Source organism: Cnephaeus nilssonii, assembly GCF_951640355.1.
Source record: "Cnephaeus nilssonii genome assembly, chromosome: 17".
NCBI lineage: Eukaryota > Metazoa > Chordata > Mammalia > Chiroptera > Vespertilionidae > Cnephaeus > Cnephaeus nilssonii.
Window position 1 is genome coordinate 1,245,241 of NC_137088.1, and position 24,591 is coordinate 1,269,831.

General features: G+C 53.7%; 2 protein-coding genes across 6 annotated transcripts in view; both read right to left on the minus strand.

Annotated features, from left to right (window-relative positions):
- Window positions 1–3,095, minus strand: part of NCKIPSD (NCK interacting protein with SH3 domain) — a 12,734-nt gene extending 9,639 nt beyond the window's left edge. For 2 of the 4 annotated variants that reach the window (XM_079795606.1, XM_079795607.1), the window contains exons 1-2: window positions 2,260–2,538; window positions 1–13 (exon numbers count right to left, since the gene is read on the minus strand). The exon at window positions 1–13 is cut by the window's left edge and continues 97 nt beyond it. In XM_079795606.1, coding sequence (XP_079651732.1) covers window positions 1–13; window positions 2,260–2,430 — 184 coding nt within the window. In that variant the 5' untranslated portion in view covers window positions 2,431–2,538. Of the gene's footprint in view, window positions 14–115; window positions 409–2,259; window positions 2,539–2,853 lie in introns of those variants that run through there. The other 2 variants (XM_079795609.1, XM_079795608.1) reach the window with 2 other exon arrangements.
- A 1,645-nt stretch (window positions 3,096–4,740) lies between these two features.
- IP6K2 (inositol hexakisphosphate kinase 2) lies at window positions 4,741–21,834 on the minus strand. Of its 2 annotated transcripts, none has more exons than XM_079794525.1 (6): window positions 21,721–21,834; window positions 11,966–12,299; window positions 9,844–10,066; window positions 8,827–9,002; window positions 6,012–6,187; window positions 4,741–5,573 (listed from the first exon to the last, which is right to left on the minus strand). In XM_079794525.1, the coding sequence occupies exons 2-6, from the start codon at window positions 12,165–12,167 to the stop codon at window positions 5,073–5,075; spliced, it is 1,278 nt and encodes a 425-aa protein (XP_079650651.1). In that variant the 5' UTR covers window positions 12,168–12,299; window positions 21,721–21,834; the 3' UTR covers window positions 4,741–5,072. The 2 variants fall into 2 exon arrangements, with proteins under 2 accessions (XP_079650651.1, XP_079650650.1); XM_079794524.1 differs by having other exon boundaries at window positions 21,645–21,766.
- Window positions 21,835–24,591: the final 2,757 nt, after the last annotated feature.

Consider the following 24,591-nt stretch of genomic DNA (forward strand, 5'->3'; position numbering starts at 1 on the left):
CCTGCTCCACGCCCTGAGGGGGAGGGGGAGGGGCAGGGGCAGGCGATTAGACCAGGGGCCACGAAGGGCACTGACCCCAGGCCCAGCCTGGATGGAGCCGGGACGGAGCGGGCACCTCTGCAGCCGGAGCCGGAGCCGGAGCTAGACTGGGGCTCGGAGAGCCCCGCATACAAACCGGGTCCTCAAGCTGCGCCCCAGAGAGCTGGGCGTGCCGGGGGGGGGGGGGGGGGGTCCCATCAGGGTTTCACCGCAGGGAGGTTCTCAGCTAAGATGTCTATGAAAGCCAGGAGCCTAGAGCAAAAACACAGCCCGGGACCCCAGCTGAGGCCAGGGGGACACGCCTGGTCCCTCCCGGGGGACTCCGCTCAGGCTGCGATGCCCAGCAGGGCGCCCCCCTAGAGTCCGGGACCTTTAACAAGTCACCCTGGATCCTGCTGACCCTTCACAAAACCAAGGTCACACCCCGATGCAGCCCTGTCCCCATGGAGACCTGCAGGCCCTGGCAGCCACCATGGGCCAAGGGATCCCCCCTCCCCTCCCCTCCCCTCCCCTCCCCACCCGGCTCCCAGTCTCATCTCCCAGAGCTGTTATCTTTCAGGCCCCCCCGCCCCCCCGGGAAGCAGCAGTTCTGTGTTGGTGGCGAAGGACGGACAGAATCAGGAGAGGCCAGGCCCTGCCGGGAGTCCGAGTTGCCATCCCCAGCACCTCACAGGCCGGACAGACCCAGCCTGCCTGGCCCGGGGCGGGGAGCAGGGGGGCAGCTGCAGGACCGGCCCCCTCCCCACCCCCGGCTCCGGGCACACGTGTCCATCAAGCCACAAAGGAGCCTCAGAACCCAGGCGACATCACTACGCGGCAGTTTGGGGACAGACAGAGCGACGCAGAGTCAGCAGAGCCACCCAGGTCCGGGCGCTCCAGGGTGCCGGCAGAAAGGGGAACAGGACACACACAGAAAGTCAGAAAGACACGGAGACAGGCGAGGAGGAGACACACGGGGGAACCAGAGTGAGCGCGTGGGGAAACTGAGGCAGGGGGCTGAGCCGAGAGAACCAAGAACAGAGCAGATGGGAGCCTCCGCGAGCCCCCAACTCCCAGCCCTACTGGCCCTGGGCAGGGAGGGCTCACAGGCCCCGGACAAGGGCAGGGCTGTCCTCGGAGGCTGGTGCAGCCCCAGCTCCCCGCCGCCCCGCTCCCCGCGCCCCGCTCCCGCTGCCACTCCAGGCGCCGCTAGACGGTCCGGCCGCGGGTCGGGGCCGGGCCCATCCCTCTGGTAAGGCCAGACGACACCTCCAAATTTATCCCGTTATTTCCTTCCTGGGCTGGGCTGGGCTGGGCTGGGCCACGATGCTTCCTAAGGCCAGGGATTAGGGTGGCAGGGGCGTCTGGCAGGGGCATCTGGCGCGGGGCAGGCCCAGGGGCTGCAGGCGCCCTCCCTGTGGTCAGAGCTGGAGACACTGCACCCCAAGAGCAGGGCTCTTCTTGGGGAAACAGGCGGGAAACGGGGCCACGGTCAGACCAGGGGAAGCCACGGGAGGTCACTTCCTCACCGGGCAGCAGCCCCCACTCCGGGCTGGGCTCAAGGAGGGATGGAGCTCCCTCGCTGTCAGAGAGAAGTCCCGAAAGGCAGGACCTGAGGCTTGGGGGGCGGTGCCAGCAAGTGTCCGCAGGGGCTGGGACCCTTGGTTCAAAATGGGAGGGCGGGCGGGTGGTCTTAGGCAGCGCTTAGGGGGTGGCTGACAATAGACAGTGGACGACACTGAGGTCTCAGGGCTTTGGGGAGCATCGGGGATGGGGTGCTCATGGCTCCAGGGTCCCCAGGGCATGAGCTGGCGGTGAGGACGCGGAGGGTTGGGGAAACAGGTGGTGTCTCAGTGGCTCCACTTGGGGGTCTGAGGGTGGGTTGCTGGGGACCCAGAGAAGGGGCGGATGGAGAGCCTGGAGTCGTGGGGATCCGGGGAAGTAGCCAGAATCCGGTGGGGTTGGAATCGGGGCTGCGTCTTGAAGTCTATTTAGAGGGGGGCTCAGTCCCAGAGTCGGGGTTTGATGGGTCTTGGGTCCTCAGGGGGGGCTGACAAGGGCCTGGCTGGACGCGGAGGTGAGCGCTCCCGGGGTCCCAGTCCTCGTGGGTCTGGGGGTCTCGGGTCCGGCTCGCCAACGCCCTCTCCCTGGAGGCCCCGCCCCCCCGGCGTTCCGGGGTCGGTCCAGCGAGCCGGGAAGGAGGCCCGGCCGGGTGGCGAGGCCGGCGGAGGGCGCACTCACCTGCAGGCGGCGCAGGTAGGCGGGCGGCACGTAGCCCGTCTCCCCGCTGCGCGCCCGCGCCGCCAGCCACCAGTGCGCGCTGCTGCGCTCCAGCACCAGGAACGTCTCGCCCGCCGCGAACGCCAGCGCGTTGGGCTCCGCCGAGCGGAACGCGTACAGCGCGCGGTACATGGGGCCGGGCCGCGCCGGGGCGGGGAGGGCGGTGGCGGCGGCGGTGGCGGCGGCGGTGGCGGCGGCGGAACCGGGACCCAGGCCGCGAGCGCCGCCGGGCGCCCCGTGACACACTCCGCGAGAGCGCGCACGCCGCCCGCCCCGCCCCGCGGGGGCCACGCACGCCGGCGCCGCGCCCCCTGGCGGCCCCAACGGCTGAGTCCGCGGTCCCCTCGCCCGGGACCTCTCCAACTCCAGGTCCCTGTCTCCCCGCGCCCCCGGCCCCTCCCCAGAGCCCCCTCTCCCGCCCAGCCCCCCTCTCCTCCCCGCACAAGCCCGAGCGCTTTGGCCCCCAAGGAGCGCTCCGCCCGCAGCCCGTCGGCCGCCCCGGGAGTTGTGGGTCCCGACCTAACCGGCTGGACGGCGACCTCGAGGGCGTGGTACCTCTGTTGAGCCTCTCTGCTCGGACCCGGACCCTTGGCTCATCGGCGGTGGCACCCCGGCGTTTGGGTCTCACGGCCCCTCTCGGGGTGGCACCCCGGCACCACCCGGCACCTCTTGGTGAGGCCGTGGGGAGCGAGAGCGAGGAGGGGTCTTAGAAACAAACCAGCCCGGCTGGTGTGGCTCAGCCGCTGAGCATCGACCCAGGAACCCAGAGGTCACGGTTCGATTCCGGGTCAGGGCACAGGCCCCGGTTGTGGGCTCCATCCCCAGTGGGGTCCATGCAGGAGGCAGCCCATCCATGATTCTCATCATCAATGTCTCTCTCTCTCTCTAAAAATCAATAAAAGTATATTATTTTAAAAATAATAAAAACAGAAACCATGTTGGGCCATCCCCCTGTCCCAAACCCTCCCTTCCTGCTACACACCCCACTTCCTCTCTCAGCAGCTTTCCCCTTCCTCTCTCGCGTTGTGTTTTTTCTTAATCCTCACGAGGATATTTTTTCCCTTTTCAGAGAGTGGAAGGGAGGGAGGGGAGGAGAGAAAAACATGGATGTTAAAGAGACACCTTGACTGGCTGCCTCTCACATGAACCCCAACCCGAGGTAGATCCCTGCCCGGAAATAGAACCTGCGACCTTGGGTGCCTGGGCCAGTCATCTAACCACTGAGCAACCGGGGCCAGGGCTCGACATTGCGTCGTCTGTTTCCTCTGCCTGGGACACACTTCCCTCCTCCACAGCATCAGGCGCTCCCACGGCTACCTACAGGCTTCACGTTGAGGGTGAGGAGTGGGGTGCCACGTAGCCATAAGGGCTGTTGGACCCACTCACTGTCTCAGCCAGCCCTGACCAGTCCTGGGAGGGCGGGAAGCCTGGGAGAGGCCCTGAGGGTGTGAAGGAGGGGTCTCTGGGGACCTCCCATCTCTGCCAGGGGCTGGTCCAGCCACATTCCCCACTGGAAGCCTGGGCCCAGGGAGCAGGGTTGGGGGCCCAAGCAAACCAGTGTGTGCAGGTGGCCTGTTTGTGGACATCGTGGACAGAGGAATGCTGGGCCTTGGAGAGGAGACGCCGGGGGTCCAGGAGGGGGTGAGACTTGCTAAAATGGCACTCAGACCTGTGCTCCTGGCACCAGGCCGTGCCCTGCTCCCTGGTGTCTGGTTCTGCAGTTCAAAACCTCCTGCCACACACACACCTCCTCCCAGAAGCCCTCCTAGCACCGGGCACAGGGAGCTCTCCCAGGCTGCCCTGGCTGAAGGACAAGACGGCACGGTTGCCGGGGCCCACGGCTGAATACTATGGTGACAGGTGGTGAGGCCGAGAGCCAACCTGCCCAGGACAGCCCTCATGGCACAGCCATCTCCTGGGACCCTTCACCACAGAGCCCATTGCTGCCAGCAGCTGAGCCTGGTGGCCAGCCCGATAGTGGCTCCAGGTCCTCTGACATCACAATGTCCAGCCAATGAGCTGCTGCCAGGCTTGGCTTAAGTTGCACGAGGGCAGGAGACCCTTCAGGAGTCGTGTCGTTCTTTCCGGAGGAGGTGCTGGGGCACTCGGCGAGCGGCCCCCAGAGCAATCGGCTAAGGTGACACGTGTAGGGGTCCTTTGGGGGTTACCTCAGGGTGCTAGGTGAGGGGACTGAGGACCAAGCCAAGAGGCTGTAGTGACTTTAAGGCCCAAGGAGGGGGCAGTGGCCAGGCGAATACTGCGGGGCCAGTAGGTGAAGAGGCTTCTGAGGGTTGGAAGGGGAGATGGCTGCCTGCCTCTGGCAAGAAAGACGGGGGGGTGGGGGGGGGGTTCTATAGAAGGTGAAGGGGGTAAATGGTGATGGAGACTCCACTGGGGGCGGTAAAAACACACAATATACAGATGATGTTGTTATAGACTGTATATCTGAAATCTATATGATTTTATTAACCAATGTCACCCCAATAAATTCAATAAAAAAAAAATGACAGCAGCACTGTGTACAATTAACAAAAGGATTTGTATTAGGACATTTACACTCAGGGAAGAGAGGTATCTGCATCATCAAACATGGAATGTTGAAGAAACAGGTAAATAAATAGACTCGGAGCGCGGCGGGCTGGCTCAGGCGGGACTCGAGGCCTCTGTGCATCAGCTCCAGGCTGCAGAGGCCACCCCCTGGCCACCCTGGCTCCCTCCCGACACAGCACAGCTGTGCGCGGACACAGGGTCAAGGGCTGGTGCAGTCGGCCAGCTCACTCCCCACTCTCCTCGATGATCTCTGTGACAATGTCTATCAGGCTCTGGAGCCCGAAGATGTAGCCAGCATCCTGGCCCTCGTGCACGACGCTGTCCTCGCCGTACAGCCTGCAGGTGGTGTGTGCAAAGTCAATCATGCGCACGTCCACGGAGCTGGCGCCGAGGGGCTTGAAGGCGTAGGCCCCAGCGGACTCGTCGGCCGACTCCTCGGACAGGTCCTCCAAGTCCTCGGCATCCGAGTCCAGAGCCACCTCGGGCCACTCCTTGCCGTCGTAGATGATGAGCAGGGAGCTGGAGTAGAAGCGGTAGGACTCCTGTCGCTCCAGCACCGCCTTGAGCTCCGCCAGCTTCTTGAGCACAGGGCCGAGCAGCTCCCGGCGCAGGTACCGCCCGTTGTGGAAGAACTGGAAAAGCGCCTCCTTAAAGCCCTGCACCGACAGCTTCCGCCCATGGTACTTGTTCATGAACATGAGCTGCCCACTGCCCGCCTGGTACACCTGTGGGAGGGAGACCAGCAGGTCAGGGCCGACAGCCACCTCAAAGCCGGGCCCCTGGGGCGTGGCTGTGATAGTAACAGCCCTGGATCAATCACATTCTCCACCTTGTTGGGCCACGGGAGACACTGTGCTTGCCAATCAGCACCAGGATACAACCCTCGGACGTGGGTTCCGCCCCCAGCTCCGTGTTGGGCATATGGGTGATGGTGAGGACCTAACCCTCTTGCCTTGCCCGTCCTCCTGTCCACAGACTCTGGGCTCGGCCAGCCAGGCCAGCCAGAGGGGATGACCCAGGCATGCGTGCTTTCTTTTCTAACCACAAAGTGTAAGGTTTAGTCAAATCTGGTATCTTGTGAGAAACAATAGGACTATGCCAAGGTGGAGCGACAGCTGCTGGACGCCGTAGCCAGCCCCCACCACGCACCAGCTCTCCCTCACCTGCATGCCGCACAGGCGCACACCAATGACCGCAGAGGTGCTTTGCTGGCATTTTCGGATCTGGTTGGCTGCCTTCTCCTCTGAAGCATCGTCACCGTGCTGGCGTGTCCCCATCTTGAGGTCCAGGACACAAGGCACCTCATACCGGGAAGTGAGGTTCTCCAGTAAGATGAATTCTGAGTGGTTAAGGAAAACACCTCGAAAGAGCAGGTGCAATGCAAGGGCCTGGGGCCCTCCACGCCCAGGGCACAATGCCTACACACAGTGCCCAGAGAAGCCCGACACGACAGAGGGCTCCCCCAGTCCTGCCATCTCCCACACAAGGAGCCCAAGGCTGACAACTGGTCTGCGGGCTAAATCCCCAGTGTGGGGCGTGCAGGAGGCAGCCGATCAATGATTCTCTCTCATCATTGATGTTTCTCTTTCACTCTCTCCATTCCTCTCTGAAATCAATAAAAATATATTTCAAGGAAATAAATGTGTCTTTCCCAGCTGCATACACTAAAAATGTCTAGAAACAATGACCAGATGCATGACCCCCCCACACACACAATTCCGTCATGAAACGTGAAAATGAAGTTAAAATCTCAGTGACCATAATCAGTTTTATTGGAATACAGCCACACTTATTCGTTTACTGTCTATGGCTGCTGTCATGCTACAACGACAGAGTTGTGACAGAGAGCATGTGGCCTGAAAGACCTAACATGTTTACTACTTGGAGCTTTAACTGGAAAGGTGTGCAACCCCTGCCTCAGAGGAATGGTTACATTCACATCTGGAGCCGGAAACATACATGAGCCTGGACTTCTTTCCATACCAGAAAGTAAGACAGCCATGACAGACTACTGTGATTGTGTCCAAGTGACTCAAGAGCTTATTTTAAAAGTCTCCAACTGGCAAAGGTGTGATAATTTGAGCATCAATAAAGACAACTGCAATGAATTGAAACATGTCAAATATGTTTAAAATGAATGGATTCATGCTTATGCTAAAAAACTCACTGGAAACCTTTGGAGGATGTTAAGAAACCGACTCATTATTCCAAATACATATCTAATAAATAAAGGGAGAATTTAATCTGCTTTTCCTATGTAAACTACACCTCAGGATAAGCACATAGTTAATGAGGAAAAGTTTTTCTTTATAGTAGGATTCCAGCTCATGAATGAAGGAATGTCAAAATCAGAAAATCACCCAGTGAGAAAAACAGATCTAAGGACAAGACAAAAGAAAAATACAACTGAACACCATGCTTCCTGGTGGACACCACCATCTCTGAGGCTCTGGCCCCCACCCCACCCCAACTGAACCTGAATCTGATCAAGCCTGCAGATAAAATGATCAACTTAATGGAAACAGAGGAGACGGAGTAACATGTAAGACACCGCAAGGATGTAATCAGTAAAACCCAGATAGTGGGAAACTCTAGGAGACCTAGTTGCTTTAGCAAGAAATTTCTAAGAAAAAACAAGAAGGGTTATTTAGAAAACCTTAAACATTTCAACCAAAAGCAACACGTGAGCCTCATCTAGATCCCCATTCATGGAGACTATCAATACAAGCTTCTGCCGAAACCGGTTTGGCTCAGTGGATAGAGCATCGGCCTGCGGACTGAAAGGTCCCAGGTTTGATTCTGGTCAAGGGCATGTACCTTGGTGCAGGCACATCCCCATTAGGGGGTGTGCAGGAGGCAGCTGATCCATGTTTCTCTCTCATCGATGTTTCTAACTCTCTATCCCTCTCCCTTCCTCTCTGTAAAAAATCAATAAAAAAAAAAAATACAAGCTTCCTCATGAGACAATTAGGAAGATGTGGGCAGAAACTAGGGCTTTCATAGGAAGGAATTACTGTCCCCTTTGTAAGGAGCAGCAATGGCAGTAATGTCTAAAGGGCCCTGCCCTCTTAGGGATGCATGCGGGTGCACACAGGGGCAGCGGCACACCTGAGCCTCGCCTCCGGAGGAAGGGGTCCGCTGTCGGGCTGGGTGGATCCAGTCCTGAGACTGGGTTTCCTGCCGAACCTGGGTAACTGGTACTTAAAAGGTTCAACATGTATCATTTTTAACAGGTTTAAATTTTTCCCTAATAAAGTGTTAAAAATAAATAAAACACAATTCTTTTTGTTCACACACTCTCAATTCTGAGGAATTTCCCCCCATAAGATTAAAACAGAAAAATCAAGCCCAGCTGGTGTGGCTCAGTGGTTGAACATCGACCCATGAACCAGGAGGTCATGGTCAGGGCACATGCCCGGGTTACAGGCTCAGTCCCTAAGAGGGGGCAATGCAGGAGAGGCAGCTGATCAATGATTCTCTCATCATTGATGTTTCTCTCTCTCCCGCCTTCTCCCTTCCTCTAAAATCAATAAAAACATATTTTTAAAAAAATGGATTAACACCTAGCTTGGTAGGTTAAGAAGGGAGATAAAAATGGCCTGTGCTTTCTTCATGGGCCAGCCTGGGGACGTGGATGGTCAGCCCGCCCCACCTCACCCTTGGCAGGGAAGCTGTTTGGGGACTTCTGAGGAGTCTAAAATACAAACCTGCCCCTTGCACTCTAGGCCAAAGGCCTCCTGATGCAGACTGGTTCCTGAGAAGCCGCTCATCCCCCCAAACCTCTCAAACTGCCCCCATCTGCGTTCCCAGAGCAGCCCTTGGCCTGAGGGCAGTGACTCTGCCCACAGCTGTCACACAGCAGTATCCCGGCACAACCAGGACTAACAGCTCATACCTTCTCTCCAAGCTCCCAGGGGCTCCTTACCACCCCACCCCCACCCCCACCCCAGACAGAGATGCCCTGTAAACAAAGGATGCTGTACTGGTTCCGATGCTTTGCATTCTCCTTCATTCTCTGTAACTGCTGCTGGTGACACTTCAGGCTCCAAGGGTTGTAGTACTTAAGCTGGGAGCTTACACTCCCCTTCTTCTCTACGCTGTAGTACAAGACTTCAGATTTCTTCAGCCACTCAAACTCCTCTTCTAACTTATGGCTATGAGGAGAGAAAGAGTCAATAAATCACATTGTCTTATCAAAATTCAGGGCCAAAGGAAGCACAAAGGAACTTTCTAGAGTGATGGGAAGTTTGATGTCTTGATATGGTGCACAAATCAAACACTTTAAAAAGGTACATGTCATTGTATGTATATTGTACCTCAGGAAAAATGACTTTTCTTTCTTTCTTTTTTTTAATTAAGAGGCCAGCTCACTGTTTTTCTAGAGTAAGGAGAACCTACGATGCAAGAACAGCCTTTGCCTCCCCACTCGCCCCACAGGCAGCCTCCACAGCCTTCTTCTTCAAGGCAGCACCACCCTGGTTCCTGGTACGTCCAGGTTCCCTGACTCCAAATGCTGGAGTCTGGGGAAATCGGAATTGAAATGCCATGGCGATAAGCCAGCCTGCTACCTACCTATCCAGACCTCAACTTATATGTTTACAAGCTCTGCCGAGGTGTGGCACTTGGAAGGCCCTGCCTAGGTGGATTCCTAAGTTTCGAGATGCCCAGCAGACCATTTTTCTCCCACTATCAGGGACCAACCTGACCCAACGGCTGTCTTAGGACTGCTACACCCCCAGGACGCAGCACGGGGACTGGCACAGAGGAAGGTGACTGAAATCCTTCTACAGCTGCCACCACAGCCACTTATCCAAACGTCACAACGTCATGCAGAGTCAACTGCAGAGAAGCTACGCATGCCAGTGGAAAACCGGCCACTGAGAGACAAGGCACCTACTAAGTGCATGAAGGCGTCCTTAGGACCAGGGCACTGAGCTGCAACTAGGATCCCCCACCTCCGCCCTCTGAGGCAGGGTTCCCTCGGCTGATACCCACCTCTTCATTCTCTCCTCCTTCCAGTGCTGTCGCACCCAGTCCTTGGGGGGCTTCTCTGTCTCCAGGGCATGATGCTTTTTGTTTGTCCACCTCAGGAGCTTGCTTTTTGGTTCACAGTCTGAACTGTCTACACTGTCCACAGTCCCATGGTCCCCTTTTACTGGGTATGCTATTAAGCACAAGTTCCTGTCTTCATCTTCATCAAAGCACACAGACACCACACCTAGGGGGGGTAAGGAGCAGAGAGGACTTTTAATCTCACAGAAGCAGAGAGAACTTCTAATTCCACATGTTGTAAGTAACGATTGTAACATTTGTGGTTTCTCTTACCCTGTTCCTTAGTCTCTATGTTGCCAGAGGCCCCAAACTCATCTGCAAACCTAACAAATCTCAGAACACTAGAAGAGATGACACCACACACGACAAGCGTTAGGGAGCAGACACAGCCGAGGCTTCCTCTCTGCTGCACTCAGCAAGGCAAGAGCCAAAGAATTACAAGACACATTTTTCCATCATCGAAAATGTTTATTAATTTTTATGTAATCCTTCTAATCCTGAGAGAGGTGTAAACACATTTGCTCTTTATATCTTGTGAGGATTTTTAATGCCCTAAACAGAAACTCCGGCGGCCTCAAGGCTTGCTTTATAGCAGAGCCTGAACAGGGAACACAGGTTGGCCTGAGGGGTAAGAGCATCCAAGGGGAAGGAGAGGCTGGGCAAGCAAAACAAAATGAAGGAGCAAACAGAACAAACCACACAGCACAACAGACACCCTAGCAGAGGCTTCTTGCAGCACCCCCATACAGGTGGGGCCCCAAGCCTCTTTGTCCTTCCCAAAGGTCACTTTATTGGTCTCTGAGATCTCATATCACAAAGAACAAAATAAACACAAGGCAAATGGGCTGGGCGGGGTACAGACGGTGGCGCCTTGCGAGCGGCTCTTCCCCCTCCAGTCTCTAGCACCTGCGTGTGTACTCAGTCAGTCTCTGAGGAGGGGCTTGTCAACTGGCAGCATTTCAGCAGGTGTCGACGAGCGCCTTACAACCGACTGGCTGAACACCTCTCCTCCCAGACCTCTCTGGCCCAGGATCACTCAATGTGCTCAGTCCTTGCTGCCCGCCCGCTGCAGGGGAATGCGTGCTCAGAGAGAGACGACACTTCTGAGGTGGTCCCCGGCTCTGGGCGCAGAGGAGCCGGGGTGGGGAATTCAGGGGCCACACTTCCCTGTGGCCATGGGGAAAGGACCAGGGGGAAAAGGGGGCAGGGGCGGCCAGCTAACAAAGGGCCTTTGGCTTTGTCCTGGAAAAAACAACAGAGAAGGACCAAGTGAGGGCCCCCAACTCTCCCACCCCCACACACATGCATATTCAGAACAGAGGTGCCCAGCACTGTCTTCAAAGAGTGTTTCAACAGTCCCAGAAGAACCCAAGTTGTTCAAGAGTCTTTTGTTTAATCAGACAATACAAATTTCACATTAACTTCCTTAATGGATTCTTAATTTACCAAGAAGCCCGCCTCCCCAGGAAAGAACACACCATGCTGGTGGCTGCTGATGTCCCCCCAAAATCCATTATACAAAGGCAGTCACCATCTGTGAATCAGAAGGTTGCTGTAACAGGGCAATTTCAGGGACGTTCCGTAACAGCCCTGGGCTTCAGCTCGTCAGCACAGGCCTCCCACTCCTGCATTCCATCTGACTCAACCTGCCCCGAGCCTACCTATCACCAGGGCTTCTGGTTTTCTGGAGGACAGAAAGCCGGCCGCAAGCATTCTGGGAAAAATCTTCCCAGTCTTCCCCGCTGGCCCTCCACGGAGACTATGGGTCACTGTGACCGAGAGACACTTGAACATAAAACACAACTACACTGTCACCAAAAACCAAAATAAACTCAAAGCAATCCACAAACAAAAGACAATTGAGCAATCTTACCAGGGCTTGAAAACTGAGGGTGTGAGGTGCTGGGCTGAGGGCCAAGAGGAGGAGGAGGCGGAGGGAAACACAGTGAGTGGGAGGGTGAAGGCTCTGGGTACGGCTGCCACGGCGGTCACCACGCCTCACCTCGCCTCGCCTCACAACTCCTCGCCAGGCGCTGGCGACCCCTAGCAGCAGCGGGGGGCTCACCTTTGTACTGGGGAGTGAATCTGCGCATCTCAGCGGGGAGAGTCTCGTAGAACTGGTGCTCCCTCGGGACCAGGGGCTTGCACAGAGTCGTCTCGTTGAAGCGGAGCACACACGAGTGCCCCCCGACCTGGTGGATGAAGGGCTCCAGCAGGACGCCCTTGGCGCGGGGCTCCACGTCCATGGCCCTGAAGGCTGGGCTCATCCTCCAGGGGCAAGCAACAGGGAGAAGCGGGAGGCGGCTGGGCCCAGCAGCCAGAGCGTCCTCCGTCTGTCTGTCCTCTGTCTGTGTTGGTGTGTCTGGCCTTGGCTCCTTGGTTGTGCACGACAGGATACTCTGCAGGAAGCAAACAGTGGCAGGAGTTGGAAGTGACCTGGGATCCGCATCTGCCTTAGAGCCTACGCCCTCCACCTCCAGCAGCAAGACAAACAGACTGAGCTCACTCAGAGCGCCCGCCCACATCACCCTTCCGCCCCGCCTCCTCCGCAGATACAAACAAAGCCTGCTGGGCGAGGCCGAAGCAGCCTGCGAGTAGCACTGGACTGGCTCCAGGTGCCTCTAAACAGCCCTTCGTAGTGCGGGGCAAAACGTGAAGCCACAATGAGGTTAAGTCATCATTTCAAACCTAATATTCGGGTTAAATCTTACTATTTTCTTTTTTAAATATATTTTATTGATTTTTTACAGAGAGGAAGGGAGAGGGATAGAGAGTCAGAAACATCGATGACAGAGAAACATCGATCAGCTGCCTCCTGCACACCCCCCACTGGGGATGTGCCCGCAACCAAGGTCCATGCCCTTGACCGGAATCGAACCTGGGACCCTTCAGTCCACAGGCCGACACTCTATCCACTGAGCCACACCGGTTAGAGCTAAATCTTACTATTTTCTAATAAAATTGTTAAACTGAAGGTAACTGATGTCCAAGTCTCTGTTAATTACATAATTTTCAATAAACTACTTTTTAGAGAATTTTTAGGTTCAGGACAAAATTAAGAGGAAGATAGATTTCCCATCTGACTCAACCTGCCCCCATACATGCATGACTTTCCCATTATCAACACTCCCCCCCAGTGCAGTACATTTATTACAAATGAGAGGCCCGAATCGTGCAAGAGTAGGCCTTCCTTCCCCGCTGCTGGCACCGGCTTCCCTCCAGCACCCGGACCCGGGCTGCTTCCCTCGGGCCGCCTGCAGGCACCCGGGACAAGGCTGACTTCCCTCCGGCCCCAGCTTCATCAGGAAGGACGTCCGAAATGATGTCGGTATAATTAGCATATTACCCTTTTATTATTATAGATTACTATTATAGATGATGATAGTTTACAGTGGTGTTCACTGTTGGTCATTAATTAGGTTTTTATAAAATGCACTTAAAGGGAAAAACTGCTTCCACGTCATCTAGTAGATTTACTTCCCCAGGGCGTCCAAACACACTGCCCCATCCAAGGCCAAATACATGCCCCAGTACCCTTATTAGCGGTGGAGCTGGGGCCTAGCTTTAATGATTAACGTCTGTATCTAAAAACAACCGATCAAGGCTGTCTAACTCCCTTTAAAAAGATACAGTGTTCTAGGTCACCAACTATTTTTATCAGTTCTCTCCTGCTCTCCAAAAGCTGGGACAGGCCTTTAAACCGAAGCTGTACTCCCGGGGCAATCACAGCTCGCTCCCACTCGGAGGGCAGGGCCTTACACCCGACTTCGCATTCCCAAACACGCTGGATCTAAGCCCTCCTCTGTGTAACCGTCAGCCGTGCTAGGGCATGTCTGTGCTCTGTCTGTCATTGACGGACTACAGTCAGTACCAGCATTACTTCCAGGGCGTGGCTACACTGCAGTGTCTGTACAGGGTTACTGGGTTCTCCTCTGGCTCCCATGACTCCCCCCGAGATGGTGGTGGTGAGGATGGCCGGCTGGAAAGGGCCCACTGTCCTCTAAAGTGAGTAAAGCCCCTATTATGTGCCAGACTCATTGCAGGATCAAACTCATTTAGTCCTCACAATCCCTTCTAAGAGGGAGACACTACTCTCCCTGTTGCAAACAACGAGCATCCACAGTGAGAGGCGATAAGGCACAGCTCCCAATGAACCTCCGTCTGCTGGGTGCTCCCCCAGGGCAGCCACCGGGCCAGGGTCTCTGCCTTCACATAGCACGCCTCCGTACTTGGCACAGTCAGCCTGTCCTGCGAGCGAGCTTTCACTATGTGTTTATAGTACCTATTCATAAAACACGCCATGCGCCACTGAACAACAAGGGTACATTCTGAGAAATGCATCACAAGGCGATCCTGTCACTGTGCGAACATCAGAGTGCACGTACACAAACCTAGATGGTACACCCCCACACCCCTAGGCTATATGGTACAGCCTACTGCTCCCAGGCTACAAGCCTGCACAACATGTCACGTACAAAACACGAGATTAAATCACACACAAGAGAAAATTATGCGCCCAGCCGGAGTGGCTGTGATTGAGCACTGACTCATGCACCAGGACGCCCCCAGTTCGAGTCCAGTCAGGGCAAATGCCTGGGTTGTGGATTTGGTCCCCAGTAGGGGGTGTGCAGAAGGTGTTTCTATCTCTCTTTCTCTTCCTCTCTCTCTAAAATCAATAAAAACATTTTTTTAAGAGAGAGAAAATTATGTAATCAAGAGGCACTGTAAACACAAGATGTATGAAGCTGCTGCCGGCATAACATGCATACTTTTACAGAAAACCTTTGTGCTTTTTTTAAATAAGCAGAAAGAGTACACTCTAAAATAATGATAAAAAATACAGCATAGTACATATATAAACCAGTGACAGTCATTTATTGTCTTGTTAAGCATCCCACACTGTACATAATTGTATGTAACATCTTTTATACAACTGGCAGCTGGCTTGTTTACACCAGCATCACCACAAACGTGGGTAATGTGTTGCGCTACAACGTTAACATGGCTAGAGGTCACTAGGCGACAGGAATTTTTCACTTCTATGATAACCCTACGGGACAGCCATCATATATGTGGTCTGCTGTTACCATCGTGTGGCACATGTCTATACAGGCAGTCGTACGTCGTTTCATGGTTACGTCGCCATCTCCCGTTTATTTAAAAAAAAAAAGTTCCGTCATTTGGGCGTACGTACATATGTGCTTTATGTTTTTTATTATTTATTTACCACAAGTAAAGGTCAGGAATTGCTATCTTCCTTTTAAATTTTTTTTACTGTTTCACTTCATTACTGCTGTGTATGTGCTCCTTGTGAGTGACGTGGTGCTTATGGAGGTGGGTTCCGACTTAAGACGAAAATCGCTACCTCGCGCAGTAGGAACGGATCTCCGACGTAACCCGAGGACCTACTGTATATAACTTTTCACAGAGTTTAAACTGGTGTTCATTTCTTCCTTTCAGAGAAAACAGGCTGTGGATCCCAATTAAACTCAAGGGTTAGGAATTAATAAGCTTCCCTACATGCAAAGTGCAGAAAACCAAAGGTCCTGATTTTTTAAAAATACGTTTTTATTGATTTTAGTAAGAGAGGAAGGGAGAGGGAGAGGGAAACATTGATGTGAGAGAAAACCATTGATTATTGATCAAGTTGCCTCCTGCACAGCCCCTACTCGGGATCAAGCCCATAACTCAGGCATGTGCCCAGACCGGCAATCAAACGGTGACCTTGTGGTTCATGGGTCGATGCTCAACCAACTGAGCCATGCCGGCCACGGCCAAAGGCCCTGATGTCTCACCTGGCACTACCTTCTCATCATCAGAGTAGCCTTCAGGAGGGCATGTGCTAAGGAGTCCCAAGACACAACACACACAGGCAATCTGCTCTAAGGGTGAGCACAATCCTGTCATTCCAGGCTCTCTCCATAAGGTGGCGCTCTGAGATGCTTGGCCACACGCGCCCCTTCTCAAGATCTGAGGAGGGTGGTTCACTCTCTTCTACTGAAAAGACCTCGTGAATAAGAGCAATTCCAAAGGAACCCACAGACTGACTCATGGTGAGACTGCTAGTACCCAAGCACGAACCGGGTACCCTAATTATCAAACTGTGAAAGTATAAGACACTCCTCACAGGCCAGGCTTTAGAAACATAATCCAAAAACCTTTCATAAAAGTGTACAAAACCACTTTTGTTATCAGAGCAATGCTAACAATACAAATCCCTTCCCAGCTCTGTTCAAGATTCCTTAAATGTATTCAATTCAGAAGAAAACTATCTTTCCACACATTTCTTATCCATCCCCATCTCCAATGGCAAACCTAAAACCAACGAAAACCAGTCCTTCCGGCAGCTCCCTGTAGACCAGTGGTTCTCAACCTTCCTAATGCTGCAACCCTTTAATACAGTTCCTCATGCTGTGGTGATCCCCAACCATAAAATTATTTTCGTTGCTACTTCATAACTTTAATTTTGCTACTGTTATGAATCGTAATGTAAATATCTGTGTTTAGGCGACCCTGCTAGCGGTTCTCAACCTGTGGGTCGTGGCATTAGAAAGGTTGAGAGCCACTGGTGTAGAGGATGGCTCCTGGGTGTGGCTGGAGGCTGAAAGGCAGGGTCAGGTCCCTGCCTCCTCTCCCAGTTCCTCAGTGCGCTCACAGCTGTGGGGATGATGTGGCACTTACCCCCTCCCCGCAGCACCCAGCTCTGGCAGTCCCCAGGACATGACTCCCCAGAGAGCCATCCTCTTGAGCAGAGAGGCAAGAAAAATAAGGCTCATTCTCCCCTGAGCCACGTCTGATGACAGAGGAAACTCCCAAAGGTGAGGCGGAGTTACACTGTAGTGAGGTGATGGGATTACGCGGAGAAGGTCCCCATTACTTTTACAGACTCGTTTTCTGATCTATAAAATAGAGAGGAGAGGGCTGGAGTAGATCTCTACTCTGTGGGCTGTGTAATCAAATTAGCGTTTTAATCAAAAAGGAAAAACAAATAAATGTCAATGTACTGCACAAATAAGGTGAGTCCTGTTTTGTGGTTCTTTTACTTGTGTTCAATTTCTCAATAGGAACGTAAGTATGCCTTCACTATACGTGTTCCTCGCGGCCCTTACAGGCCCTGTCCCTGTAGGGAGATGAAGGGTCGACGTCGCTAGTAGCCTCCAAAGGAAAGAACCCCAAGCACCTGCTCTGCGTCACCTGCTACTCTCTCCTGTTCCACACGCGGTTGAGCAACGGGGTCGCTTAATGGTTTTCAAACATCTGAGTCGAAGGCCTAGTTTCCCAAGAATCCTGGGGTAGTAATGGTTACTATGAAGTCCATGCAATGGATAGGCCCTGTGTCTAGAGAGACATGGAATACCGTAAAGCACTGGCTCCAGATTTATCACCTGTTTAACTTCCTATATTACCTCACACATTTGTCCACGAAACTATGACCAGGTAAGAAACACAGCAGGATCCATCCTAGGCTAGGACACAGCTTTCTCCCACAATTCACGGCCCTAAATCTATGAGACTGGTTTAGGGATCTCCTGGAAACAGTGTATTAATATTCTCAACTTTTAAAATAAAACAGCTATGACTCATGACAGCCCCCGGGCCCCTAGCTCACATATCTAGAATTTAGTAAATGAGGCTACACATGGGATCTGCTGGGGCTGCTTACGCTCCCTCCAGAAAAGCCCCAAGTTTGGGTAGGCACAGGGGACAATGTGAGGCACACTAGCCTGATGGTGGGAAAGCAACCCTTACCCCCGCCCCTCCTCTCCGTGAGCTCTCCCGTGGCCCCAGAGCCACTGCCTGGCACTGCACACATCCACACCCCACAGCTCCACCACCAGTGTCAGTCCCTGGCACTCTCAAACACCGCTGGGAGAAATACAAGAAGATACCACCACTTATAACGTTAAACATATACTTATCATATGACCCAGCAATCTTCCTCATAGGTATTTACCTAAGAGAAATAAACACAAATGTCTACACAAAGAATTGTACATGAGGGGTGGGGGGTCTAGAAGAGATCAATGGGGGAAAAGGGAACATTATGTAATACTTTCAACAATAAAAGATTTTTAAAAAAGAATTGTACATGAGAATGTTCATAGAGGCATTATTCACAATAGCCAAGAGGTAGAAACAACCCAATGCCCATCAAATAATAACAAATTTTGGTATGTCATAGATCTGCATAATGGAATATTCATGAAAATGAATGCATTGATACATGCAAAACAAAGATTAATCACAAGAACATTATGTAAAGTGGAAAAAGTCAGTCACATAAGATATACTGCAAAATCCCATTTCTCGGAAATTCTAGAAAAAGCAAAACCATAGCAGATGAGCAGCTGCCAGGGAGCCGAGGCAGGGGAGCAGGACTGGCTGCAGAGGGCGTGCCGACCGTCTATGCTGCCACTGGGGCAGTGACTACGTAAGTTTGTCAAAACTCATCAAATTATAGACTTGAAATTGATATTGTAGAGAAATTGTACTTCAATAAAGGGATTAAGTTTTACTTATACATTTCTTAATTTACAAAATTTTCATAATTACATATTATAATAACCAGAAAATATACTTTAAAAGGTCATAATGGCAGTATGACAATTTCTATATACAAATGCACGGGCTGATATTTGCCTTCGCATCCATTCTCACTGAGCTCACTGGCCTCACACTGAGTATCTGGCATCATCTGCACCAAGGTCAGTCTGAGTCACCGGTGATCTTGGTCAAACAAGGGCTTCTTTTCTGTGAAGGTCCCCCTGCTGCTAGACTTCCAGGGACAGCCATGGAACCCAGCCTCGTAAACCCGATTCCCGTCAGGGCATGGACCTCGGTTGCAGGTTCCTCCCCAGCCCGGGTCCCTGCTTGGGGCAAGTGCAAGAAGCAACCAATCGTGTTCCTCTCACATCAATGTTTCTCTGTCTCTCCCTCTCTCTAAAAATCAATGGGAAAACATCCTCAGGTGAGGATTAAAAAGTAAATAATAAAAACAAAAACATGCTTTAAAACGTAATCACATGAGTGAGATCATCTGCTTACTTTTTACTATGCAAAAATATGTTCAATTTAAGGTGATTATCTCACGAGGTAAAGCAACTGTAAGTAAAGGAGATATTCTTCCCCAGTGCAGCCCCTTATGAGCCAAACAATGGAAACTTTTCACCTCAGCAAGCCAGCCTCAGGGAGGCTCAGGAGACCGTGACAGCTCTGGTGCTTACAGAGCGCTGGCACCTCCTGCAAGGGCGCCGGAAGTTCCTCCGGCCCCTTCCTCACACATCCCACTGCGCAGGCAGGTAGAGGGCTGCTATCCAGTGAACCTGCCACTTCCGAAGCCTTGAATCAGAAAGTCTATTACATCTGCTAAACTCTTTTTTCCAATATATTTTATTGATTTTTTACAGAGAGGAAGAGAGAGAGGGATAGAGAGTCAGAAACATCGATGAGAGAGAAACATCGATCAGCTGCCTCCTGCACACCCCCTACTGGGGATGTGCCCGCAACCAAGGTACATGCCCTTGACCGGAATCGAACCTGGGACCCTTCAGTCCGCAGGCCGACGCTCTATCCACTGAGCCAAACCAAAACCGGTTTCGGCTGCTAAACTCTTTTTACAATTATATCAACTCTAGTCCTAGTTCTCATTGATTTGATTTCTAACAATAACTGTGAATTCTACTCTAAAATCACAAAGCAAGTAAATCAATTGGAGTAGTTAACAGTTCAAATGATTTTTCCCCCAAAGAAAAAGTTACTAAGCAATCAACTGGCCGATTATGTCAAATACGATAGAGCATTAATTTTGCCCACTTTTTAAAAAAATGTATTTTTATTGATTTCAGAGAGGAAGGGAGAAGGAGAGAGAGATAGAAACATCAATGATGAGAGAGAATCATGGATGGGCTGCCTCCTGCATATCCCCCACTGGGGGATTGAGCCCCCAACCCGGGCATGTGCCCTTGACCAGAATCGAACCCGGGTCTCTTCAATCTGCAGGCCGACCTCTATCCACTGAGCCAAACTAGCTAGGGTTAATTTTGCCCACTTTTTAATGCTGACAGTGGCTAAGGTTAAAACAATAACATTACCCCGAAACTTCTCTTCAAATACATAACACCAGGTTATAGGATGCAATTATATAAACCCCAAAGCAGCAACCTATGAAAATAAGCATCTTAGTTCACTTAAAATGTTACCCTGCTAAAAAAAAATAAAAATGCAAGTACAACAAATATTTTAAATACTAGAATTCATCAAAATTACTGTAATCATGGTGCTTTATAGAAACTATCATAAAACTGGTTATCTGCAACGTGTTTGTTACCGCTTTTCAAAGGTCTCAGTACGTTTTCTTAAAACTATTTTTATTCTGGATCTATGTACATTTTGCTACCACAATGTTGTTGTGTTTGTTTGTTTTTGAAATCCTCACTGGAGGATACGTTTTTATTGATCTTAGAGAAAGAGAGCAAGAGGGGAGACAAACACCCATGGGAGAGAGAAACACGGACCGGCGCCTCCCACGCCCCGGGCCTGGAGGGAGCCACCACCTTGGGGGTCGGGCGGGCGCTCCCCCACCTGAGCCCCGGCCAGGGCGCTGCCCAATGTCCAGTTCCCGGGCACCGGATCCGGCCGGTCTCTGCTTTCATGCCCACAGGGGACTCATTTTCCGCTCCTGCGGCTTTCTTAACGTGAGACCCGATCAGATCAGATCGCCAAGGGGAACAGATCCTTCGGGTGCTGCCAGGACAGAGCAGCCTGCGACCCAACCGGACCGCTCCGCCGGGGGGGGGGGGGGGGGGGCTTGTCGTTACAGAGAAAGCGCCCCGGGCCGGGCGGCCCGTGTGGTTCGGGGCTGAGCGTCCACCAAGGAACCAGGAGGTCCCGGCCCGGTTCCGGTCAGTGGGCGCGATCCCCAGTGGGGGGCGTGCAGGAGGCAGCCGGTCCACGATTCTCTCCCATCACTGATGTCTCTCCCCCCCCCCTCCCTTCCTCTCTGAAATCAATAAAAATATATTTTTTAAAAAGAAAAAAAGGAAGCGTCCTCTGCCGCCCGGCGTGGCTCAGCAGCTGGAGCGTCGCCCCCGCACCGGCTGGTCGCCGGGGGGACCCCGGGTCGCGGGCTCCGTCCGGGTGGCGATGCCCTCTCCCGTCCTCTCCCCAAAACCCACCGGACTGTGTTTGAGGAGGAAAGCACCCCGGCCATGGCGGGGCCTCTCTTTGGGAGAAGCTGTACTTCAGTGGAGGGGCTGAGTTTATGGGGGTCCTGCGTGCAGACCCCTCCCCGGCGCCAGGGACCGGCCCAACGGCCACTCGGCCCTCAAGATGGCTGCGCCGCGGCCGCCCGGGAACCGCACCTGCGGCGCCGGGGACTCGGCCCCCACCCCTCGAGGAGGCCGCCCTCCGTGCCCCGCGGGCTGGAGAGCGCCCAGGTCCTGGGAGATGCCCCCCAAGACCCGGGACCAGCGACTTCCTCCATGACGGGGGGGGGGTCCTGCACCCCGCAAACATCCGGGAGAGAGACCGCCCCCCAACAAGCAAGCAAGATCCTGCCCCTCAAAACCCGGTAGCTCTTCCCCCCCAGGAACCTGAAGAGAGGGCGTCTCTCTCCAATGACCGGAGAAATTCGGCCCCGAAGACCCCGGGGAGCTCCCTTCGCCCGCCCCCGCCCCCGCCCCGCCATCACAGCGGGAGCCCCTCCCCAAGTAACGCGGGGCGCCCCTCGAGCCCGGAAACCTCACCCACAACGGCCTGGAGAAACTCTCCCCCAAAGCTCTCGGGGCGACGAAGCCAGAGGCGAGGCGAGGCGGGCGTTACCTGAGGCCTCAGCCCGGTCCCGCGGCGCTTCCGTCCTATTGTTTCTCTCCCGTAAAGATGGCGGCGGCCCGGCCGAGCCCCGCCCCCAGCCTCCCTCCCGGCGACCCTCGCTATTGGCTCGCAACAGGAGCCCCGCTCGCGGATTGGGTGGTCCGAAAAGCGCTGTTGCTAGGGTGCCGGGGACCTCAGCAGCAGCTTCCGGGAGGGGCGGGGCCAGGGGCGGGGCCAGGGCGGGGCCTAGCCTACCTCCCCGGGAAGGGTGTCGGAGGGGGTCCGTTGGGTGGTGGGTGGGCCGCTGGGTGCAATGCGGGCTGGCTGCGGGGCGGGGCGGCACCAGCCTTACCGCGGTCCCGGAGTCTAAGGGGTTCCCGGGAGGTGGGGCTTTCAATGCCAGCACTGAGACAGTTGTCAGCAAACCCGGTCCTGATGGATGGACAGAGAAGGGGATGTGCAGGGACAGAAAAGAGGGACCGAAGAGCTGCTGTAGCCCTAGCCCCGTGGTCGGCAAACTGCGGCTCTTTGGCCCCTTGAGTGTGGCTCTTCCACAAAATACCACGGCCTGGGCGAGTCTATGTTGAAGAAGTGGCGTTAGAAGAAGTTTAAGTTTAAAAAATTTGGCTCTCAAAAGAAATTTCAATTGTTGTACTGTTGATATTTGGCTCTGTGGACGAATGAGTTTGCCGACCACTGCCAGCCGGTTTGGCTCAGTGAATAGAGCGTCGGCCTGCGGACTGAAGGATCCCGGGTTCGATTCCTGTCCAGGTTGTGGGCTCCATCCCCAGTAGGGGGCATGCAGGAGGCAGCCAACCCATGATTCTCATCATTGATGTTTCTATCTCTCCCTCCCTCTCTCTTCTTCTCTGAAATCAATAAAAATATTTTTTTAAAAAAAGAGCGGCTGTAAACGGTGGATAAAGGAGTGTATATATGTACAGGTGGACAGATGTCTGCATGGAGCTGGGTGGGAAAACAACTGACTACGGAGGGATGGACAGAAGAATGGCATTCAGGTTTTCTGTGTCCAACCCAGGTCCCACCGCTGCACACGGCAGGGCTTGTCTGAGGCTCAGTCGTCCGGATCCCACTCTGGCCAGTAGGGCTCCCACCTGGGTGAATGTGGGTGTCACTGGGGAAGGCAAGGAGGAGGCCGGTGCTGCTGAGAAAGGGCAGGCCTCCCGCCTGGGCTCTGCTCTTTCTGTAAAGGCGCCAATGTTGCAGCCTGCGTGGTGGTTTTCAGAGGTGTGGATTCAAGCATATGCTAATTCACTCGACAAATATTTAGCCCTGGCCGGTGTTGCTCAGTGGGTAGAGAGGCGGCCTGCGGACTGAAGGATCCCAGGTTCGATTCCGGTCAAGGGCACACACCTCGGTTGCAGGGCCCAGGCCCTGGTCGGGGCTTGTGCAGGAGTCAGCCCATCGATGTGTTTCTCTCACATCGATATCTCTCCCTGTCTTTCCCTCTCTCTTACACTCTCCCTAAAAATCAATGGACAAATATCCTCGGGTGAGGATTACAAACAAACAAACAAAACCAAATATTTATTGAGCATGTATGCTCTGTGCTGGAAATACAGCAATAAACAAGAAAGAGTTTTTTTAAAAATCTTACCCTTGCCTGGCCGCTGTGGCTCAGGGCTTGAGCATCGACCTAAGAACCAGGAGGTCACTGGTCCTGTTGGAGAGTGGGAATTTTTGAGCATGCTTCTAGAGAGGCCGTGGACTGTGCCCCAGACAGAGCTGTCAGTGCTGACACCAGGCCAGGCCTTGAGATACGGTCTCATGGCCCCTTCCCAGCACGTAGGCCTTCTTTCACAGAACACTGTCAGCTTTCTGAGGAACAGGATGACCCTGTGAATAACATGGACGTCAATGGTATGACCCTGACGTTGCTTGGGAAAACTGTTTTGTCTTGGGTTACTTGTTCTGTAAAAACCGGATGTGGTTAATGTGCTTAAAAGTGGTCCTGCACAAAGGGTTGGGGCTGCTCTCTGGACTCGCTGTGTGGAGAAAGGCAGAACAGTCACCGGCCGGCTATTAAAGGCTCCCTAAATTTTAATTTGGTCTGGACTCCAGTGGTCGTTCACTTGCGTTTGCTCCACAACAGTTCAATTCCCAACCAAGGCACAAGCCCGGGGTGTGGGCTTGATCCCCAGGCGGGGGTGTGCAGGAGGCAGCTGATACATGATTCTCTCTCATCATTGATGTTTCTATCTCTCTCGTCCTCTTCCTTCCTCTCTGAAATCAATAAAATAATAATAATAATAAAAATGAAAAAACAAAAGCTTGCCCTTATGGGAGAGGAGGGAAGACTTTCTGTGACCGGCTGGTGTCTCCTCTCAGAAGCACCTTCCCCGTGTGGCTTCCAGGGCGCCACGCCCTCCCGGTTCCCTCTGACCTCACTGGTTCCTCTTCGCCTCGTCTCTGTTCCTTCATAATCTCATCCAGGTGCATGGGTTCAAATCCCACCTGCAGGTCACTCCCAAAGGTGCATGTCCAGTTCAGGCCCTTCCTGAAGGCCAGCCTCCATGTCCAGCTCTCTGCACTCTGACTTCCACTTGGCATCTCACACTCAACTTGTGCCATCCTGGCCCTGGTTCCTCCTCCAACCCGTTCCACCCCCTCTCCCCCCCCCCCCGCCCCCTGCCCCTGTGACAGTGGCTTCCACCCCATCTCCCTCCCCATCCCCTGCTCCCATGACAGTGGCTTAAGCCTTCCTATCGCCTGGCTAAGCTAAGCGCCGGGGGCCTCCTGGCTGCTTGCGTCCCCACCTGCATGCATGCACCACCACGTCCTGGTGCTTCCTGCGCATTCTCTCCCCTGGATGAGACCAGGTCTGCGGCTTCCACCCAGTCCCAGCCTCCCCAGAGCAAT